Source organism: Dendrobates tinctorius, unplaced genomic scaffold (assembly GCF_039654945.1).
Source record: "Dendrobates tinctorius isolate UK_male_01 unplaced genomic scaffold, ASM3965494v1 ptg000160l, whole genome shotgun sequence".
NCBI classification, from domain to species: domain Eukaryota; kingdom Metazoa; phylum Chordata; class Amphibia; order Anura; family Dendrobatidae; genus Dendrobates; species Dendrobates tinctorius.
This window is the reverse complement of record NW_027361827.1, coordinates 19,832,325-19,853,843: the sequence shown is the minus strand read 5'-3', so window position 1 is coordinate 19,853,843 and position 21,519 is coordinate 19,832,325. Positions and strand designations below refer to the sequence as shown.

The 21,519-nt window shown below is 44.9% G+C and overlaps 1 protein-coding gene across 1 annotated transcript in view; it reads right to left on the bottom strand.

The window, feature by feature from the left end:
* SUSD1 (sushi domain containing 1) overlaps window positions 1-21,519 on the bottom strand; it is a 488,868-nt gene that overhangs the window by 342,548 nt on the left and 124,801 nt on the right. Inside the window, exons 7-8 of the mRNA XM_073549625.1 lie at window positions 20,819-20,995; window positions 18,553-18,732 (exon numbers count right to left, since the gene is read on the bottom strand). Of these exons, the coding sequence (XP_073405726.1) occupies window positions 18,553-18,732; window positions 20,819-20,995 (357 nt within the window). The remainder of the gene's footprint in view (window positions 1-18,552; window positions 18,733-20,818; window positions 20,996-21,519) is intronic.

Genomic DNA, 21,519 nt, shown 5'->3' with positions numbered 1-21,519 from the left:
GATGCCTGCTACCATGACAGTGATTGACACATTAGCCAATGATGGGACAGTAGTAGTCCCATCATCCGGCTAATGTGTTAAATGTAAAAAAAAAAAAAAAAAAAAAAAATTACATGCTACATACATACAACATGCATACTACATACATGCTACATTCATACTACATACTACATACATGCTACATTCATACTACATAAATACTACATGCAACATACATACTACATATATACTACATACATACTACATATATACTACATGCATGCTACATACATACTGCATGCTACATACATACTACATGCTACATACATACCACAGATATACTACATACATACTACATGCATGCTACATGCATGCTACATGCTACATACATAACACATATATACTACATGCATGCTACATACATACTACACGCTACATACATACTACATGCATGCTACATACATACTACATGCTACATACTACATATATACTACATGCATGCTACATACATACTACATGATACATACTACATATATACTACATGCATGCTACATACATACTACATGCTACATACATACTACATATATACTACATGCATGCTACATACATACTACATACATACTACATACATACTACATGCTACATACATACTACATACATACTACATGCATGCTACATACATACTGCATGCTACATACATACTACATACATACTACATGCTACATACCACATATATACTACATACATACTACATACAATACATTCATACAATACATACATAGACATACAGTACATATAACATAGAGTAACATACTTACCAATACTTGTCACATTGTTCCCCGAAGCCATTGTCTTTTACGGAATAAATATTAACATAACAAACCACAAAAATACTCACCCACGATCCGAAGCAGTCCACGAGTGTGTCCCACGACGATCTTGGGTAGAGAACGGCAGCATCAGCTGATGCTGCCGTTCTCTACGGGCTGCAGGAATCCAATGACGGAAGGTAGGTATCCTTCCGCACTGTATTCCTCCGCCACTTAAAAAAAAAAAAAGTCCCTAGTCTCACTTTATACCATTGCTGTGTGGGAATTTCCCACGCAGCAATGGCATAAAGTGAGACTAGGGACTTTTTTTTTTTTAAGTGGCGGAGGAATACAGTGCGGAAGGATACCTACCTTCCGTCATTGGATTCCTGCAGCCCGTAGAGAACGGCAGCATCATCTGATGCTGCAGTTCTCTACCCAAGATCGTCGTGGGACACACTCATGGACTGCTTCGGATCGTGGGTGAGTATTTTTGTGGTTTGTTAGGTTAATATTTATTCCGGAAAAGACAATGGCTTCGGGGAACAATGTGACAAGTATTGGTAAGTATGTTACTCTATGTTATATGTACTGTATGTCTATGTATGTATTGTATGAATGTATTGTATGTATGTAGTATATATGTGGTATGTATGTAGTATGTATGTAGTATGTATGTAGCATGCATGTAGCATGCAGTATGTATGTAGCATGCATGTAGTATATATGTAGTATGTATGTAGCATGCATGTAGTATATATGTAGTATGTATGTAGCATGCATGTAGTATATATGTAGCATGCATGTAGCATGTATGTAGTATGTATGTGGTATGTATGTAGCATGTAGTATGTATGTAGCATGCATGTAGTATATATGTAGTATGTATGTAGCATGTAGTATGTATGTAGTATGTATGTGGTATGTATGTAGCATGTAGTATGTATGTAGCATGCATGTAGTATGTATGTAGTATGTATGTAGCATGCATGTAGTATGTATGTAGTATGTATGTGGTATGTATGTAGCATGTATGTAGTATGTATGTAGTATGTATGTAGTATGTATGTGGTATGTATGTAGCATGTAGTATGTATGTAGCATGTATGTAGTATGTATGTGGTATGTATGTAGCATGTAGTATGTATGTAGCATGCATGTAGTATGTATGTAGTATTTTTTTTTTTTTTTTTTTTTTTAACATTTAACACATTAGCCGGATGATGGGACTACTACTGTCCCATCATTGGCTAATGTGTCAATCACTGTCATGGTAGCAGGCATCGCCCGATGAGACTTGTAGTCCCATCGGACGATGCTTGCACAGACCCCCGGACATCAGCACAGCCCCCCGGCAGGCCAGCACAGCCCCCCGGCAGGCTGGTACAGACCCCCACAGGGTGCACAGCCCCCCGGCAGGCCGGCACAGCCCCCCGGCAGGCCGGTACAGACCCCCACAGGGTGCACAGACCACCGGCAGGCCGGCACAGCCCCCCGGCAGGCCAGTACAGACCCCGGGCAGTCCACACAGCCCCCCGGCAGGCCGGCACAGCCCCCCGGCAGGCCGGCAGACACCCCCGGAAGGCCCGAAATGACGGCGCATCATGATGCGCACACACCGCGCATCATGATGACGTCAGTCTGTCAATCAACTTTGAACTTCCGATTCCGATGCCGAATTCCGATATTGAAAAAATATCGGAAGTCGGTATCGGAATTCCGATACAGCAAGTATCGGCCGATACCCGATACTTGCGTAATCGGAATGCTCAACACTAGTTATCATTAGTGGTGCCCTCTACTATGCTATTTTTGGACCTATGGTCTCCTGTCATACAGTATCTGTAGCTGGATCCATTCCCATGATGGGAAGGTAACAATGACTCCCAAATGAAAAGTGAGTAAAGCGTGAACTAAACAGCACAACACCGTACACCTGCCTGACACCTGTTTAGAAAAGGGGTTTCAGGTCAAGAAGAACTCAGTTTCAGCCCACAGTAAACCGGTCCTGTGCCCTCCTTCACAAACACAGAGGGTTATTAAGAGCATTGAGGGTGTGTGACCAGATGCTACAAGGGTCATGATTTTGAAGAAAATTTTGTGTGGGCAAAATGGGGATAATTAGATAAGTGAGGTGGGGCAGTAAGCCAGTCAAAAGAAATGTGTTTTTGGGCCACGCTTAAAACTGTGGATATTGGAAATTAATCAAATTGTCCTGGGTAGTGTATTCCATAGAATTGAGGTGATGCGCGAGAAGTCTTTGAGACCGGAATGAGAGGTTTGGATTATTGAGTATTTATGTTTTAAGTCATTATCAGAACGGAGGGAATGGATAGGGTGGTAGACTGAGAAGAGGGAGGAGACATAAGGTGATGCTGAACCGTTGAGCACTTTGTGGGTTAGAGTTATAAATTTATATTCAACTCTGTGTCAGATGGGCAACCAATGAAACCATTCGCACAGGGCAGAGTCATCGTTGTAGTGTTTGGAAAGTAATATGATCCTGGCTGCTGCAATCAGGACAGATTGGAGAGGAGAGAGTTTGGTAAGAGGGAGATCAAATAACCATACTGATGTTACCACTCGCAGCACGAGAAATTTCTCACACTGCGAACGGTGACATCAGTAAGGTTACCGCAGTTCACAGACCAGTTCACACAGAGGATAGTGTGAGAACCGCTGCCTGTGACTGACGGTAACCTTAATTACGTCAGCCACCGATCATCACAGCAAGTGTGTTCTCACCGTACTATCAGTGTATTTCAGATGTCATGCTGAGCAGTCATATTACTGATGGCCCCGCACAGCACTGCATCCGGATGTAGCAGAGATGGAGATCGTCGTGGGACATTGGATGGATTTACGGAAGACCAGTTTGGATTATTTTGGTTTTGTATGGTAGTAAATGGGTAAAAGAGAGTCCGCGAGTGTGTTGTACAATTAAAGAACTTTTCTCAGTGTGTGTTACTTTTGACTGTGGGGCTAGTAATTGGGGTAACTTATAGAAGCCTCTCCATTACTATCCCCTGGGTTTGATGTCAGTGGACATTATATCAGCCACAAAACCACTACCCTGCTTACACCAGAGCAAGAAGGAACAGTCGAGTCTAAGTGCCAGATTTGGCGGATCTAATGGATGCGCCATTTCTGGGGTGACTGAGGACTGGTGTTAGAGATGAGCGACTTTGCCTTTTTTCGGGTCGAGTCAGGTTTCATGAAACCCAACTTTCGCAAAAGTCAGGTCGAACGCAATCGGCCGATTATCGTGAAAAGTCGAAGGCCGACTGAAACATGAAACCTAATGCAAGTCAATGGGGAACCAAGGTCGGCAGTGAGTGGAGGACAGGAAACACGCCCACAGTGCCCATTTTAATGCCAAAAACATCAATTCTTATTACTTAAGCTTGTCAACCTTAATTTACTTTATAATAATAGTTAGGCATTGAAAACTGGGGGTTATTTGGCTAAAGTTGTGGGGGGGGGAGAGCTGGCTCCAGATTCTCGTGGGCCCTGGGCCAAAGAGTGTCAATGGGCTCCTTTAACACATGCCACAATTGATGATCCTCTGATACGGCATAGAAATAGCGGTATAGTACAATGAAAAATACTTCACTTCTTACATCACATGACTGATATCCATTTTAAATTGTCCAATAGCTCCAAAAACGGACAGTATATTACTCCATACAGTATTATGGCCACCGCATAGTGCACTATACAGAGTAATGAGGCCCATATATTTCTCCATACGGAATCATTGGTCCCATATAATGTTCGATACAGTATATGATGAGCTCCACATAATGCTACAGTATATGTTGGTCCCCATGGATGAAGCTCCACTGTCTTATGGGCCCAAATAATGCTCCATATATAATGGGCCCCATTTCTAATGTTCCAGTGTATAATGGGCCCTGTAAATGCTGCTCCAGTGTCTGATGTCCACCTTTGGAATGCTCCAGTGTATGGTGGGCACCATATTTCATTCTCCAGAGTATAGTGCTCCCCAAAAATTGCTCCCAACCTTTAAAACAATTAAATAAGCCTCCTCACTAGGAAATCCCTGTACTAGTCTGGACTCCTCGTCGTCCCCATCTTCCATCTCTCTGCACTTGGACTGTTTAGGCAGAGGGCGTACAGACGTGATGTCATCGCGCTCTCTGACCAGAATGTCACTGACAGGAAACGTGGAAGACGTCACGGTGGTGGAGAAGGGAGAGGTAAGTTTTTCAACTTTGCAAGTGCTGTGATCAAGCAGGGGGGGCCCACTCGTTGGCAACAGCCCTGGCACAGGGCCCCTCATAGTACGGCGGTGTGTCTGACGGCGGCAGAGACACTTTTGCGTACTATGAGGGGCCCTGTGCCAGTGCCGTCGCCCATGAGTATGCCCCCCCCCACCTGCTCAAGGATCCTGCACTTTCATCTGCACCTTCCTCTTTGTCACCATATAAGGTGGTATAGTATGCGGGAAGGGGAACCGGAGTTTCATCAGGGTCAGATTCTGGCTGTGTAGAGTGCGAGGGGAATGTAGTGGTCTGGGTAAATGTACCAGCAGAATCATCTAGCAGTGGCTGGGCATCAGTGCACTGGTGGCGCCCACAGGAGTACGGTCGCCACAGTGGCATTACCTTCCTCCTAGGGAGTGTGATGTCATGCTTGGGAGCAACGATGGATGTTGTGAGCTCATTTTCGGGTTTGCCTCTGGCTTCTGGTGAGGGTTATGGAGCTGGCTGTGCTGACAGAGGAGTAGTGAGTTCTCTATCTGGCCTCCCTCTGTTGGTGAAGGGAGGTAATGAAGCTGATCTTAATGGCAGAGACCGGCCACCTGAGGAAGACGACTGTGATTGGACATCAGGAATTTCTGATTGGATTTAAGGCAGCCGACTCCCTAGTTTCTTGCTGGTGATTTCTCCTGACTGTGGCTTCTGGTTTCCAGTTTGGTTCCTGCCTTCTTAAATCTAAGTTTTCTCTGCTATTGTTCATATGAGTTTTTCGTCTTGTTTACTTAGTTTTTGTGTTCAGCCAGCCCTGGTTGAGACTGGGCTGAATCCTCATTTTGTCTCTGATAAGTTGATCTCTTTTGCTCTGTCTTCAGAATATACCTGAGTGCTGATATAGGGAATTGAAGTCTAGCGACTTCAGGGCCTTTTTCTATCAGACGTGTTGGACATTTTTTGGCAGGGTTTTTTGCGTGATTGCAGACAGCAGCTTTTCTTTCCTGTCCTTTCTAGTTAGTGAGGGCCCCATCGTTTGCTCAGCCTATCTTTCTATCTGTGTTTGTGTTTTCATCTTGTTTCACCGACAATACATGTTGGGGGCTGTCTATTGCTTTGGGGTCTGCTCTGGGGGCAGTTTAGATTTTCCCTTTCTTTCTTTAGGCTTATTTAGTTCTCCGGCCGTGATGAGGCATCTAGGACCACCGTGGGCATGCTCCACGGCTACTGCTAGTTGTGTGTATAGGATCAGGGGTCTGCAATACGCTAGTTACCAACCTCTCCGTTTTTCTGGACTTAGCGTACTTTTTGTTTTTTCCTCCTCGGTGACTCATTCATAACAGATGGATCTCTCTAGCAGTTAAACCAACACACAACACAGTTCCCACTCCAGGCCAGCAAGGAGAGCTCTGAACCTGACTGCTGAGGAGCTGCTCTCTGTGGTCGGGAGGAGGAAAGTTAGGGCAGTCTGTGAAGGGAAGGTGGAAGTATGTGGACATGAGAAGGGGAGCTGGAGGATGAGCAGAGTTAAGGCTCACTCCTAGCTGGAGCGCATGGTCCGGATTCTGGTCTCCGAGTTTGTAGGGACACTGACGGTCCTGCAGCAGAAACCGTAGGAAGTAGCAGCTGTAAATGCTCTGTTCCCAACTAAGGCTAGGAGGACCCAGCAGCGACTTGTGTGAGCCAGAAGGAAAAGGCTACAGCTGCCTGCCATGCAAAAAAGTTCTAAAAGAGTGCCTTAGCTTCTATTGTGCTTTTGCCACTACCAGCAGATGCACCACCACCATCAGTACCAGCTGGCCCCCCCATGCCCACGTCCGCGGCTTCTTCCACCATACTTTAAAATTTTGGAGAAAATGTACCCAAAATAACATCAGATATATGGTACTGTATCAGAAGCGTACAGCTCTATACAGTCAAAGGATAATTGTCAATCTCCCTACATATTTCATGAGTCACACAGACGCTCACAGGCTCAGTATGGATTACACAAGAATATAAAAAGTAGAAAAAAGGTACAGTATCATCAGATAGCAGATATATATAGTATAGTTTAAACATTCTAAATCTCCGTATATATTTCAGGAGGCAGACACAGACGCTCTCAGGCTCAGTATGAATTAAAACACAATATAAAAAGCCGTAAAATGGAAATGGATCTGAAGCGTACAGCTGTACACAGTGTAGGGGTAATTGTCAATCTCAGTATTTATTTCCACAGTCAGAAACAGACTCTCACTTGTAAAGTTTGGATAAGACCAGAATATAAAAAGCAGTGAATGGGTAATGTATCACAAGCGTAGAGCTGTATACAGTGTTGGGGTAATTTTTAAATCTACATATAAATTGCAGGAGTAACCCACAGACTCTCACACGCTCAGAATGGATCACACCACAATATAAAAAGAAGATCCGCAAGAAATAATCACACATGTGGGCCAATGTTCCAGGTGTCAATGATACACTTAGAGTGGTGGGTGGAGGAGGACTTCCTGGCATAAAGGGTACAGTATCACCAGATACTAGGTATATATAGCATAGTTTAAACATTAAAAATGTACGTCTATATATCAGGAGTAGTGTTGAGCCACCCCGCTAGTGTTCGAGTTCGGTTCGATTCGTCGAACAGGAGGCAAGTTCGTCGAATGTTCGTCTAACGTTCGACGAACACCGTCTAACCCCATTGAAAACAATGGCAGGCAAACACAAACACATACAAACACATAGAAAACAATTACAAAACACCTTAAAAGGTGTCCCAAAGCAGACAAAATGCTCAGAAGACACAAATAACATATGGAAAAGGGCAACTACATATAGAAAAGAGGTGGAGGCGTAAAAGGAGGAGGAGGAGACACAGATATAGGCATGTCATCCCCTTATAAAGTCAAGAAAGGCTGGAATAAAAATCTAAAATAAAAAAAAATCTAAAATTCTAAAATCGAAGACGATCATATACCGTCGGGCTTCCCACCATAAATTATGCCAACTGCCGATAGGGTGGCGTTATTCCCACGACCCTCCGAACAGCATCAATGAAGGCAAAGTGTTTGGCTTCCGGGGGCAGTATGGTTGCAAAGCTGAACCTTAAAGGAATGTCCAGAAGGGCACCACCAGGAATGGAGCCTACGGCTTAATTGGACTCCACACGGGCATCCTCAACCATGCCAGCCACGGAAAGGATGGACAGATTGCAAGCTTTGTCGATTCTGAGGGTGGTGGTGCATTGCTGTTTAGTTGTGCTAGCGATTTGTCAGCTTAATTCCGTTAACGAACGAGACTCCGGCATGCCCCCGCGGTCTGCGTCCAGCTTACTAGAGGCACACGCGAGGCTCTGGCACGCGAGATTGAGCAATAACAGGTCTGTCATACCCTTACATGTCCGGGGCTGCATGCGCACTACACTGAAAGGACCAGCGTGTGTCGCTTACAGGTGCGGATAACCCGCTGAACCCCATTATTGACGGGGATCTGGGATTCCAATTCTTCCCAGTGAACGAGGATTTCCCAGTAAGTGCAGGGCAACCGGAATTCTGGAATTAGGCCTAACCGGCATTCCAGAAAAAATGTGAAAAAATTAAGTTTCCAACCCACAGGTGCTGTAGCTTGCTTAACAGCTGGGCTCCTCTGCTGAGTAGCACGCAGTTCTTACATAAACAGGTGGCATAGCTTGGTTCACGGGTGGGCAACTTTGCTGAGTAGCAGACAGTGCTTACATAAACAGGCGGCATAGCTAGGTTCACAGGTGGGCTCCTCTGCTGAGCAGTAGACACAGGTACTAGGCCCAAAGTATTCACTGGGCTAAATGGAGTTAAAAAATGGTTCTTACATAAACAGGTGGCACAGCTTGGTTCACAGGTGGGCTCCTCTGCTGAGTAGCAGACACAGTTACTAGGCCCAAAGTATTACCTGGGCTAAATGCAGTCAAAAACTGATTCTTTCATAAACAGGCGGCATAGCTAGGTTCATGGGTGGGCTCCTCTGCTGAGTAGCAGACACAGTTACTAGGCCCAAAGTATTAACTGGGCTAAATGCAGTCAAAAACTGGTTCTTTCATAAACAGGCGGCATAGCTAGGTTCACGGGTGGGCTCCTCTGCTGAGTAGCAGACAGTGCTACAAGACCCAAAAGGATTTTCTGGACAAGATGCGGTAAAAAATTATTAGAAACACACAAGGTGTAGCTCTTTGACAGGTGTACTACACCGCTGGCACTAGACACCGCTACTATGCCATGAAACTGTCTATTAACATTGAAAACCATTATTAATGTGAAAATAAAGTTACGCTTTTGGTGAACGAACCGTTCTCGAACGGAACCTCGAACAGCCGAATTTTAAGCAAAGTGTTCGAGTTCGACGAATGGCTCGAACACCGCCCAAAACAGCTCGAATTTGAACTTGGCGAACAGGTCGACTCGAACACCGCTCATCTCTAATCAGGAGGAAGACTCAGACGGTCTCAGGCCCAGTATGGATTCGACAAGATTGTAGAAAGTTGAGAAAGGGTACAGTATCACCGGATAACAGGTATATATGTAGCATAGTTTACAAATTAAAAATCTATGTCTACATATCAGGAGGCAGACTCAGAGGGTCTCAGGCCCAGTATGGATTCGACAAGATTGTAAAAAGTTGAGAAAGGGTACAGTATCACCGGATAACAGGTATATATGTAGCATAGTTTACACATTAAAAATCTATGTCTATATATCAGGAGGCAGACTCAGACGGTCTCAGGCCCAGTATGGATTCGACAAGATTGAAGAAAGTTGAGAAAGGGTACAGTATCACTGGATACCAGGTATATATAGCATAGTTTAAACATTATAAATCTCCGTGTATATTTCCGGAGTCCGACAAAGACACTCACAGCCTCAATATGGATTAGACAAGAATCTAAAAAGTAGAAAAAGGGTAATGTATTCGAAGCGTACACCAGTATACACTGTTGAGGTATTTTTCAATCATATATATTTCAGTCTCAGTAAGACAGTCCAGACTCTCCGCAAGAGGAAACAAGATGGATACAAGTACAGACGGAAAGTCGAGTGATTGCAGAAATTTTGGAATTACTAATCACGGGAAAAATTCCCGGGAGAAATCTCAGAGGAGATGCTGACCCTCAATTACTTTGTCTGTGGAGACAGCAAAAACAGTTCTTGTGAAGAAAGGTTTGCTGTATCGCAGTAACGTGGATCCAATCACCGTTACTAATCTCCATCAAATTGTGATCACTGGGAGAGATGTAGACATTGTCCTCACTGCCTATCATGATCTGTCAGGTAACTTTGGAGTGCAAAAGACAGAAGCCACAGGCCGTAGGCAATTCCATTGGATTGGCATGAGAGGACACATTTAAAAATGTGAGCAGGAATGTGACACGTCTGTGAGTAGGAAAACCGTGAAAGCTGATGATAAACCACCACTGCATCTCATTGTGAGTCGACGTCCATAACAATTGGAAGCCATTGATCATCTGAAGATAGAGCTCAGCAGGACAGGGCATAGCTACGTCTTAACCATCATCTATCAGTTCACCAAATTTGTATTGGCAGTCCCAGTGAAGGATTTAACAGTCGAGACTACACAGCGGTGGAGCAGGGAGAGGTAAGTATTGTAAGTGCTGGGGCCCGGAGCAAGCAGGGGGGGCCCACTCGTGGGCAGCGGTACTGCCACAGGGCCTCTCATAGTACGGTGGTGTGCCTGATGGCAGGTGTGCACCCCCACCGTCAGAGACACTTGATTGTACTATGAGGGACCCTGTGCCAGTGCCGTCGCCCAAGAGTGGGCACACCCACCTGTCCAGGGCAACGGCACTCGCACGGGTGCATGCGCTAGGTGGTGACCCCGGCCTGAGGGGGAGGTAGCCCAGTTAGGGAGGTTGAAAAAATGGCATATGCTGATGTTGGACATTCAGCAGCTGCAAAGGGAGGAATTGGAGAAGTCCGAGGAAGAGGAGGACAAAAGCGAGCCATTTTTCTGGCAACCTACGTGTCAACAGGGGAAGTTGGGACAAAATCCTTTGAAACTCATGCATGGTTCATTTTAATGAAGGTTAGATCATCATCATTTTGGGTCGACAGACCGGTCCTTTTTTCTGTCAGGATTGATCCAGCAGCACTGAAGACTCTTTCGGATAGCACACTAGCAGTAGGGCAAGCGATCTCCTGTAAGGCATATTGTGCCAATTCAGGCCAGGTGTCCAGTTTACAGGCCCAATAGTCAAAGGGGAATGACCTTTGAGGGAGAACATCGATATGGGAGGAGAAGTAGTTTGTTACCATAGTTGACAACTGCTGTTTCCTGTCACTTTCAATCGATGCAGTAATACCAGTCGTGTGAGCAGTACTTGAAAAATCAGTCCACAGCATGGTCATGAAACCCCTGTGTCCAACGCCACTTCAGCTGTGTGCACCATGAACACCTCTTCCATGTGTACAGTGTCCATGTGTAAAGTGTCCAGTTTACAGGCCCAATAGTCAAAGGGGAATGACCTGTGAGGGAGAACATCGATATGGGAGGAGAAGTAGTTTGTTACCATAGTTGACAACTGCTGTTTCCTGTCACTTTCAATCGATGCAGTAATACCAGTCGTGTGAGCAGTACTTGAAAAATCAGTCCACAGCATGGTCATGAAACCCCTGTGTCCAACGCCACTTCAGCTGTGTGCACCATGAACACCTCTTCCATGTTGCCCTCTACAGTTCGTGGGAGAACCATCACCACCGCTGTGTGCTGGGAATGCCTCAAACAAACGGTTTACCAGAGTTGCTTGTTTGTTAGCCAATATTAGCTCTAGGTTCTCCTGTGGCATGAAGTTTTGGAATTTGCCTTTATAGCGTGGATCCAGGATGCTGGCCAACCAGTAGTTGTCATCGTTCATCATTTTGGCAATGTGGGGGTCCTTTTTAAGGATCTGCAAGGCATAATCACACCTGTGGGCCAATGTTCCAGGTGTCAATGATGCACTGCGAGTGCTGGGTGGAGGAGCACTTTCTGGCAAATCAACATACCTCCAGTCACGCACAAACCCTGTATCTGACCTTGCCACGCCAACATTTTCTCTTGCCCCCTGAGAAGCATCCTCCTCCCCTAAATAATCATCCCCATCATCCTCCTCCTCCTCCTCTTCCTCTTCTTCCTCCACCTCGTCCAGGAGAGTTCCCTGAGCAGACAATGGCTGACTGTAATCAAGGCTTCCCTCCTCCTCTTCCTCCTCGGCTGCAGATGCCTGCTCCTTAATGTGCGTCAAAGTTTGCATGAGCAGACGCATAAGCGGGATGCTCATGCTTATGATGGCGTCGTCTGCGCTTACCAGCCGTGTGCATTCCTCAAAACACTGAAGGACTTTACAGAGGTCTTTCAGCTTCGACCACTGCACACCAGACATCTCCATGTCTGCCCTCAAACTGCCTGGCCATGTATCCTCCCACAAATGCATTACAGCCTGCCTCTGTTCGCACAGCCTCTGAACCATGTGCAGGGTGGAGTTCCACCTTGTTGCAACGTCGATAATTAGGCGGTGCTTGGGAAAGTGGAGCAATCGCTGCAGCTTCTGCATATGACTAGAGTGTACGGGCGACCGGCAGATGTGCGAGCACAGTCTTCGCACCTTATAGAGCAGGGCTGTTAACTCCGGCTACTTATTGAGGAAGCACTGCACTACCAGGTTCAAGGTGTGAGCCAGGCAAGGTATGTGTCTGAGTTTTGAAAGGGCTATGGCTGTCACAAAATTCCGGCCGTTATCACTAACTACCTTGCCTGCCTCAAGATGTAGACTGCCCAGCCATGACTCAGTTTGTTGCTGCAAGTAGTCGGCCAGTACCTCCGCGGTGTGTCTGTTGTCTCCGAAACATATCATCTTCAACACAGCCTGCTGACGCTTACCACTAGCTGTTCGATAGTGGGACACCTCGTGTGCAACACTGGCAGCTGCGGATGGAGTGCTCGTGCGACTGCGCTCTATGGACGAGCTTTCGCTTCTGGAGGAGGAGGAAGAGGGTCGAACGCCTACAGCCAACTTTTTTCTATACTGTGGGCTAGGCAGCACTGTCCCACCGCTGCTGTCCCCTGTGGAGCCTGCATCCACCACATTAACCCAGTGCGCAGTGATGGACACGTAACGGCCCTGGCCATGCCTACTGGACCATGAATCTGTTGTGAGGTGCATCTTTCCACTCACTGATTGCTTGATTGCATGGACAATGCGGTCTTTCACATGCAGGTGGAGGGCTGGGATGATATGCCGACTGGGTATGTCATAGCGTGGTACTGCGTAGGCCATGAGCTCGCGGAAAGCTTCATTTTCAACCAACCGGTAGGACATCATCTCTAACGAGATTAGTTTGGCAATGTGGGCGTTCAAACACAGTGTACGCGGATGAGAGGATGAGAACTTTCTTGTCCTACTGAGAGTCTCTGGTAGGGTGAGCTGGACTTGAGAGCTGCATATGGTGGAACTAGCGGTGGACATGGCGGACTGAGAGAGGGTTGGTGATGGTGATGGTGTTAGTGGTATTGCTGTTTGCCTAGATTCAATATTTCGCAGCAATAACATTGTGATTCCCTGACTGCTTTGGCCTTGCGACGACACCTCAACATTTGCTGCTGGTGGTGTGCTAACCGGTGGGCTTGCAGTGGGGGAAGCGATGTAGCGTTGCTGACTACCTTCATTCGGAGCAGGTGCACATGTGGTACATGAGGTTTGGTAGTCCGTCCACGCTTGCAAGTGCATGGTGGTTAAATGTCTAAGCATGCAACTGGTATTCATATTTCTCAGATTTTTCCCTCGGCTAAAGGTCTTTGCGCACATCTTACAGATAACCTTTGCCTGATCATTAGGATTTTGTTCAAAAAAGTGCCACACTGCACTCTTCCTACTATGGAAGACATTGTGAGGCCTTGCGCACTGTGCTAATTTGACCGTCTGGCCAGGCTGTCCTGCAACTCTTTTGGTTTTTGTAAACCATTTTTGGACTGCTACGGGCCCGCCAGATAACAGCTGTTGCGATGTCGATGCCTACTGCGGATCCTCCTCCTCCTCTTCTGAGCTATTGGCAGCGGTACCCTCTTACCCCAATGGACGCCAATCCGGGTCAACAACTGGGTCATCCATTACCTCCTCTTCAATTTCATGTGCACCTTCCTCTGTGTCACCGTGTAAGGTGGTATAGTATGCGGGAAGGGGCACCTGAGTTTCATCAGGGTCATATTCTGGCTCAGTACACTGCGAGGACAATGTAGTGCTCTGAGTGAATGTACCAGCAGAAAAATCTAGAAGTGGCTGTGCATCAGTGCACTCCATGTCAGATTCATCTTGGACTGGGGAATACACGATTTGACTTGGTAACCCAGGCATGGTATGTGAAAAGACCTCCATGGAGTAATCTGTGGTGTGGCCTGCCGCATCCTTCACTTTTGGTAGGAGTGAAGGACCAAGAACCTCCACTGACGACTCAGTGCTTTTATTTTTTGAAACTTCAGAAGAGGAGGCGATAGAGCTGGAGGCTTTGTCAGCAATGTAAGCCAAAACTTGTTCCTGAAGCTCCGGCTTTAAAAGCGGTTTACCTACTCCCAGAAAAGGGAGCCTTCGAGGCCTTGTGGAGCCAGACGATGACGCAGGCTCAACACCTCCTGCCTTAGGTGCTATTGTGCTTTTGCCACTACCAGCAGATGTACCACCATCAGTACCAGCTGGCAACCCCCGCCCACTTCCACGCCCTCTTCCACCATACTTACTCATTTTTGGAAAAGTGTACCCAAAATACCACCAGCTATATGTTACTGTAAAACAAGGTACAAGGTGTATATAGTATTGGGGAGAATTGGAAGCTCCCTAGAGATTTTAGGAGGCTGAACTATTACCTCAGGCCCACTATAGATTACACCTCAATTTCACAGGCTGAAATAGGCAGGTGTATGACCAGGCACAAGGTGTGTATATAGTATTGGGGAGAATTGGAAGCTCCCTAGAGATTTTAGGAGGCTGAACTGTTATCTCAGGCCCACTGTAGATTACACCTCAATGTAACAGGCTGAAATAGGCAGGTGTATGACCAGGTACAAGGTGTGTATATAGTATTGGGAGAATTGGAAGCTCCCTAGAGATTTTAGGAGGCTGAACTGTTATCTCAGGCCCACTATAGATTACACCTCAATTTAACAGACTGAAATAGGCAGGTGTATGACCAGGCACAAGGTGTGTATATAGTATTGTGGAGAATTGGAAGCTCCCTAGAGATTTTAGGACACTGACAATGATTCTCTCAGTCCAAGTATGGCAGCAGGCAGCCTAATAAGCAGGACTGCTGCACACAAAAGTGTGGAAAATGAACGCTTGGTAACTGTGCAGAAAAGAGGAAGAAAAGTATTTTTGCTTTTAAAAAGCAGTTTCCACAGCAGTGTGCAAACAGCAATGCAGCTATCAGGGAGCCTTATAAGGCAGCCTAATAACCAACAGAGCTGATGCACACAAATATAGCCTCCCCTGTCACTGCACACAAACTGTTGTGTTGTACAGTGGAAATCGCTAACAGCAGAAGCAGTTTTTTTGTTCTTCTTCCCTGCCTAATGCCCTCCCTTATTCAGAAACAGCAGCTGCAACCTCTCCCTATGCTAAGTTCGGCAGAAGTAAGATGGCGGTCGGCGTGCACGCCCTTTTATAGCCCCTGTGACGCCACACAAAGCAAGCCAATCACTTGCATGCCCTTCTCAAAGATGGTGGTGACCGATGCCCATATCATCTCGTTGCCCACAGTGTGCGTCCTCCATCATTGGCTGAAAAAAGGCGCTGGAAGCATCATTTGAAATGCGACTTTGGCGCTCTGGTCGCTGACCTCGTGGCCGACCTCACGCTATGGTCTGGTTTCGTTTCATGAAACCCGACTTCAGCGAAAGTCAGCGACTTATGAATTTGACCGACCCGTTTCGCTCAACTCTAACTGATGTTATTAGTCTGAGAGGGGGCCAACATGCATGTTTCATGACCCCTTCCCAGCCTATTAATATTAGCCCACAGCTGTCTGTTTAGCCACTTTTTGGGGGTCCCCCTTTTTAATAACCAGTGAAGGCTATGCAGACAGCTGACAGCTGATGTTAATAGACTGGATATTGGTCCCTTCCAAAATAGTAGCACCAGCCCCCAGCTGTCTGCTTTGCCTCAACTGGTTACTAAAAATAAGGGCGCCCAACATCATTTTATTTATTTATTTAATTATTAGATAAATACAAGTATAGAAAAGTACATATGCAAAGCACTGATTATATATATATCTCACTGACGTATTTCTATCTATCATCTTTCTCTATATTTGCACATATAACACCTAAACATCTGTCATTTATATTCTTCGTGCAGTTCCAGTACTTGTCACACTGATTGTGCACACGGACACAAACATACATATGCCACATTGATGGCACACGGACATGAACCTCACTGGTACTGGTTTTTCCAGTACCGGAAATATCAGGAAGTGTGAAGGGGGCTGTAGAGAGCACAGAGCCATAGGACGGATTTACAATACCAGAATAGTGATGTGAAACAACTGCCGATTGGCTATGTGTTTCCTAATCGCTGGTCACCTACTGTTTAAACAGAAAAATTGCATTTAATATGCACACCAAACGATCAGTAATAGATTGTTCTGTTCACATAGGCTGATTTTGTTCTCATTAAAAAGCAGTATCTATTGCAGCAGTTTTTTGAACTCAGTCTCCATGCTTAGAAACCACTTCCATTTTATACACGTGGTTAATGATGGGGTTATAACTTCTTTTGGGCAATATCTTGCAGCATTTTTGTCACATTTGAAATGTGGCATTGTTGATCTTTTTGTTGCTATTGGAAAAAGTGTGAACATACACTGCATGCTTAGAAAACACTGATTTAACCAACATTAGGTTTTTCCTACAGTGACCACATCTGAGTTGGCTCTAGTAGTTTTCTGAGCACCATTTTTTCATCTATGCCAACTATTAGTTGGCAGTGTAAGCAGTATCTAATTTCTGCAGCAACTTTTGAAATTTAGTCTGCATGTTAAGAGACTACAGTCTATTTTGGCAAACCAAGGGCCCAAACCCCTGGAGTATTGTTATCCTTTGACCACGTTGTGAAATTATGTCAGTCGTCACCAATTGCCTATTGTGTTCCTTTTTGTTTTTAATTGGGGTCTAGGGTCCTCTTAGATATAGGATCGTCTATGTCTAGTGATAGGGGTTCCTTTAGCACATCGGGTAGGAGGGTTCCCCTAGTGGCTGTAGGGTGTTACAGGGCTCCCAGGGTCAGCCATCGTGGAGCGGGGGCGCCACAACTTTCCACCCTAGGGTGCCAACCTCCGCTGCCAGGAAGGCGACAGCCTAGTTGAGGTAAGAGGGACTTCTAGCTTACACATTTTTAATTGGTAATTTTGGAACAATGTTGTTTTTGTTTGTGCACTTTTTTTTTGGTGTGAATCATTGCATATGGTTTTTTAATCAATAAAGATAATTTTTAGGGATATATATGATTTAACAGTTGGATACCCTTTTTGGATCAATTTTTGATAATGATTTTGTTCTCAGCAGCACATGTTCGGTTTATACTGTATGATGTGCTGCCAAGAATGATGATCTTTTAAACAAAAAAAATATTTCCAGTAGCAACAAAATCAATGAGATTCCTGAAATCTCATGGACATGTTGCTTTTTTTCTGTGCGTGTTTGGATCCTTGTTATGATTTTGCATAAAATGCAGCATGTCAATGAATTCTCCAGTAGAAACTCTGAGCCAGAAAAGTGCAAATAGGGTCTTACCTGAGAATAACAATTATGTCAATTAAAATTATTCTAATCTGATAAAATTGTGTGACACACAACCATGAATACGCATGAAAACAGCTGCTGCATATCCATGGGTTTTCCAACCAGGAGAGAGGTAAAAGAGGAGCCAAAATGTGGTTTATCCACGCTGCTGGTAAGCAATGAAAATCCATTTTGAAGTATAATAATAAGGATTTTTTATTTCAGGTTTTTCAATCAACGCGTTTCAAAGTCATTCCAGACTTCTTCCTCAGGACACAAACTGTATATCAGTATCCGTATACACCGTTTGTGTCCTGATGAAGTCTGGAATGGTTTTGTAACACATTGACTGAAAAATCTGAAATAAAAAATCCTTATTATTATACTCTATTTGGATCTTCAGTGAATTCTCCAGCACTTCTGCAGCATTTTGACCCCCTTTAAAAGCAATGACAAACTTTTTTTAAACATATTTATAGCAAATGCATACCTGAAAAACACCTAAAAAATGCACACAAAAAAACAGAGCAAAAAAGCATGTAAAATGCAATAAATTATGAATTTTGTACTCAGCATTTTTCCTACCAAGAGGCAAGGCTTTTAGTGCAGAAATACCAAGTATGAACATACCCTGAGGCTTTCTTCTAGCATGATAAACTCAATATACCTTATCACAGATTGGCATTTTATTATTTTTTGTTGTCCCCTATTTACAACCACTTTGTTATATGGATTATCATAAGACATTATGAATGTTTTGTCAGTCTTACCTCTACAGTCAAGATTAGCGCCTTCCCAGTTTCCAGCATGATTGCATATTGATAAGTTATAACCATTTATTGCAATAAATCCTGTTGCACACATGAACGTCACAACGCTCCCAAATGTGGCACCAGTAAATGTGTGAATTACACTGTTTAGCATGGCCACTGGCGGACCACAGTCTATAGCTGGAAAGACAAAAATAGATAGGAAACCACAGCATTATAAGCCAGGATTTCCTGAAAGTTAGCCAAAATTTAATGTTAAGAGTTAAAAACATGGAGTAGCTGTCAGACATTTGGCAGAGAGCTCTTTATGAAAAAAAAAAAAAAAATCAGAATTCTGCATAACTATTCCCTGTCATGATCCAGGACGGGGTTTCGCTTTGGCCCGTCCTGGTCAGACAGGGGGTTAATTGTTCTGCCTCTCTCTGGCAGAGGGCAGCTATTTAAAGCTCACTGGACCTGGGTCCGGTGTCAGTTATACTCCTGCCCTCGGCTGAGTTAAGTGTCCTCTTGTATACGTGTGCCTTGTGCCTGATAACTTGTTGCTTGTTTGGTTGTGATCTGGTTCTGTCCCTGTTACGAGTTCTGCCTGACCCTCTTGCACCGCACCGCCCTCTTGTGTATGACCTTTGGCTTCGTCTGACCTCCCATCTGCTTGTCCCTCCTGTACCTCGTTCGCCCGTATTGTGTATGATCTTTGGTTTGCCCGACTCTGAGTGTTCTTCCATCTTAGCAAGCAGGACGCTAAGCCCCGCCCCCTTGTGGTCACATGACCGTAGGTCCTGTGCCTGCTTGCTAATACTTCAGCGTTCAGGTCCTGTGCGTCTGTACTTTCCAGCTGTTACTGTCCCCGGGACCCCTACAGCACTGGTGAGTCCCTGCTTAGCGAGGGCTGTACGCCGGCGCTGTCAAGATCCTGACATTCCATTTGTCTGAGGAGTGTGTCCCTGCAGAGGCTGGCACTGATGGGGGTCACACCCTAAACTGGTAACGCCCAGATACCAATGTTTTTTCTTACAATGTTCTTGGAAAGGATACTCAAGAATTATTTCATGGGGAATATGAGTATTTACTAAAATGGGCATGTTAAGACATCTTCTGCTACATCTTGCCACGCGTTAGACAATGTTCCTTACACCACCACTTACTTGGCTTACTTTAGATGAATATTTTGGGACAACATTTCTCATATTTGTATCACAATTTGGTTCATTTTAATTCAATGTCACTTTTCTACACACTTTCTATCAGTCTTGTGAGTTCCAAACCAATGTTTAAAACACATAGGGGCAAATTAATTAAGACTGGGTTTGTACATGGAAGTCTTAATGAAGGGTTTGATGCACCAAATACATTACGAGGCACTCGCCACTTAATGAATTTGGTGTATTTTTTTGTGTTGTGTCTCCTCGTGTGCCTCACCAGAAAGGATACTCCTATCAATGACTAGAGTATCATTTCTAGTGCAAGAAATGTCATCAGTTTTAATAAATTTGATGCCAATCCAGATTTCTCTATTTTGACAGAGCCGGCCAAAATGTCAAAAGCCAAACACTTTGCCATATCAGCCCCATATCTGCCATAAGCCATGTTTAACAGTTTTTTATGCAAATTGAGCCAGAATTCTAGTGTTTCCCCACAACTATTCTAGTCGAATACAATATGCAATAAAGTATGCCACAATGCAGGTTTTTAGAGCCAAATATCAGCTGTAAACTTGGACTAATAGAATTACATATACTGTATGCAGTGTTAGGCTGGGATCACACATGCGAGGGATACGGATGAGTCTCGCATGTTAATACTCACATTTTAATACCCGGCACTGCCGCTGGCACTTGGGAGGCACTCCCGCTGGAACTTGGGAGGGGAGCATGCGGCTCCATGTACTGCTATGCTGCTGCACACCCTGCTCCTGAGTGCCGGCGGCAGTGCTGGGTATTAACATGTGAGACTCGGCCGTGTTTCTCGCATGTGTGATCCCGGGCTTAGGTAGGATTCATTCACCGAATTTGAGTGTCTAGTTCCCTGTGATTTGTTCTGCTTTTTCATTTCAGAAACTGCATTTTTTCTTAATTTTATCAAGCAGTTTAAGCTATAAGAATCCATGCCTGCTTTCTTGTTCCGAGAAACATTGACCCTCCATGGCCCAGTCTCTTAAAAGGGTTTGTAAATGATAAAGTAGAACAGTTTGTTTGTATTGCTTTGCCTATATACACAAAAATTCTATTTACTTCTGCAGTCATCAGGATGTATATAGTAACATTACCTGTACAAACCAAAGAGGTGCCTTCCCATGTTCCATTAGAGGTGCAGACCGATGTGTTGCGGCCTTCTTCAAGGAAACCAGATATACACGAGTAAGTCACTTGGCCTCCGAACGTTGTGGCTCCAGACAAAACCATTTCAGTGTTGGGAAGAGCAGGAGGCTGGCCACAGTCAACAGCTGAATGGGCAAATATATAGTAAACCTATTAGTAATGGTGGATTTTCAATAGTAGTTTTAGTGTGCTATTCTTGATGTACTAAGTAGCTAACTGATGAACTATGGGATTGTCAGTATAAGGCCGGGGTCACACTTGCGAGTGTGATGCGAGAAACTTGCTTGAGTCTCTCGCATCAATACCCGGCACTGCCGCCGGCACTCGGGACCGGAGTGTGCGGCTGCATAGAAATACATGCAGCCACACACTCCGGTCCCGAGTGTTGGCGAGAGACTTGCATGAGTTTCTCGTACCACACTCGCAAGTGTAACCCCGGCCTAATTGTCGTGTGAGTCTCTCAACGATTTGGGTCTTTTCTTTTTGATCTTTTGCTGTGCTAATATATTAAGAATTGATTCCAATGTAGGATTAATGTATTTGTCACTACAACATAGATCCATGGTAGCCCTAAAATAAAAAACAGATTTTCACCTGCCAGACCTTAACTTTTAACTTTGCACTGCTGGTCGTTGTCCCCTTTAATAAT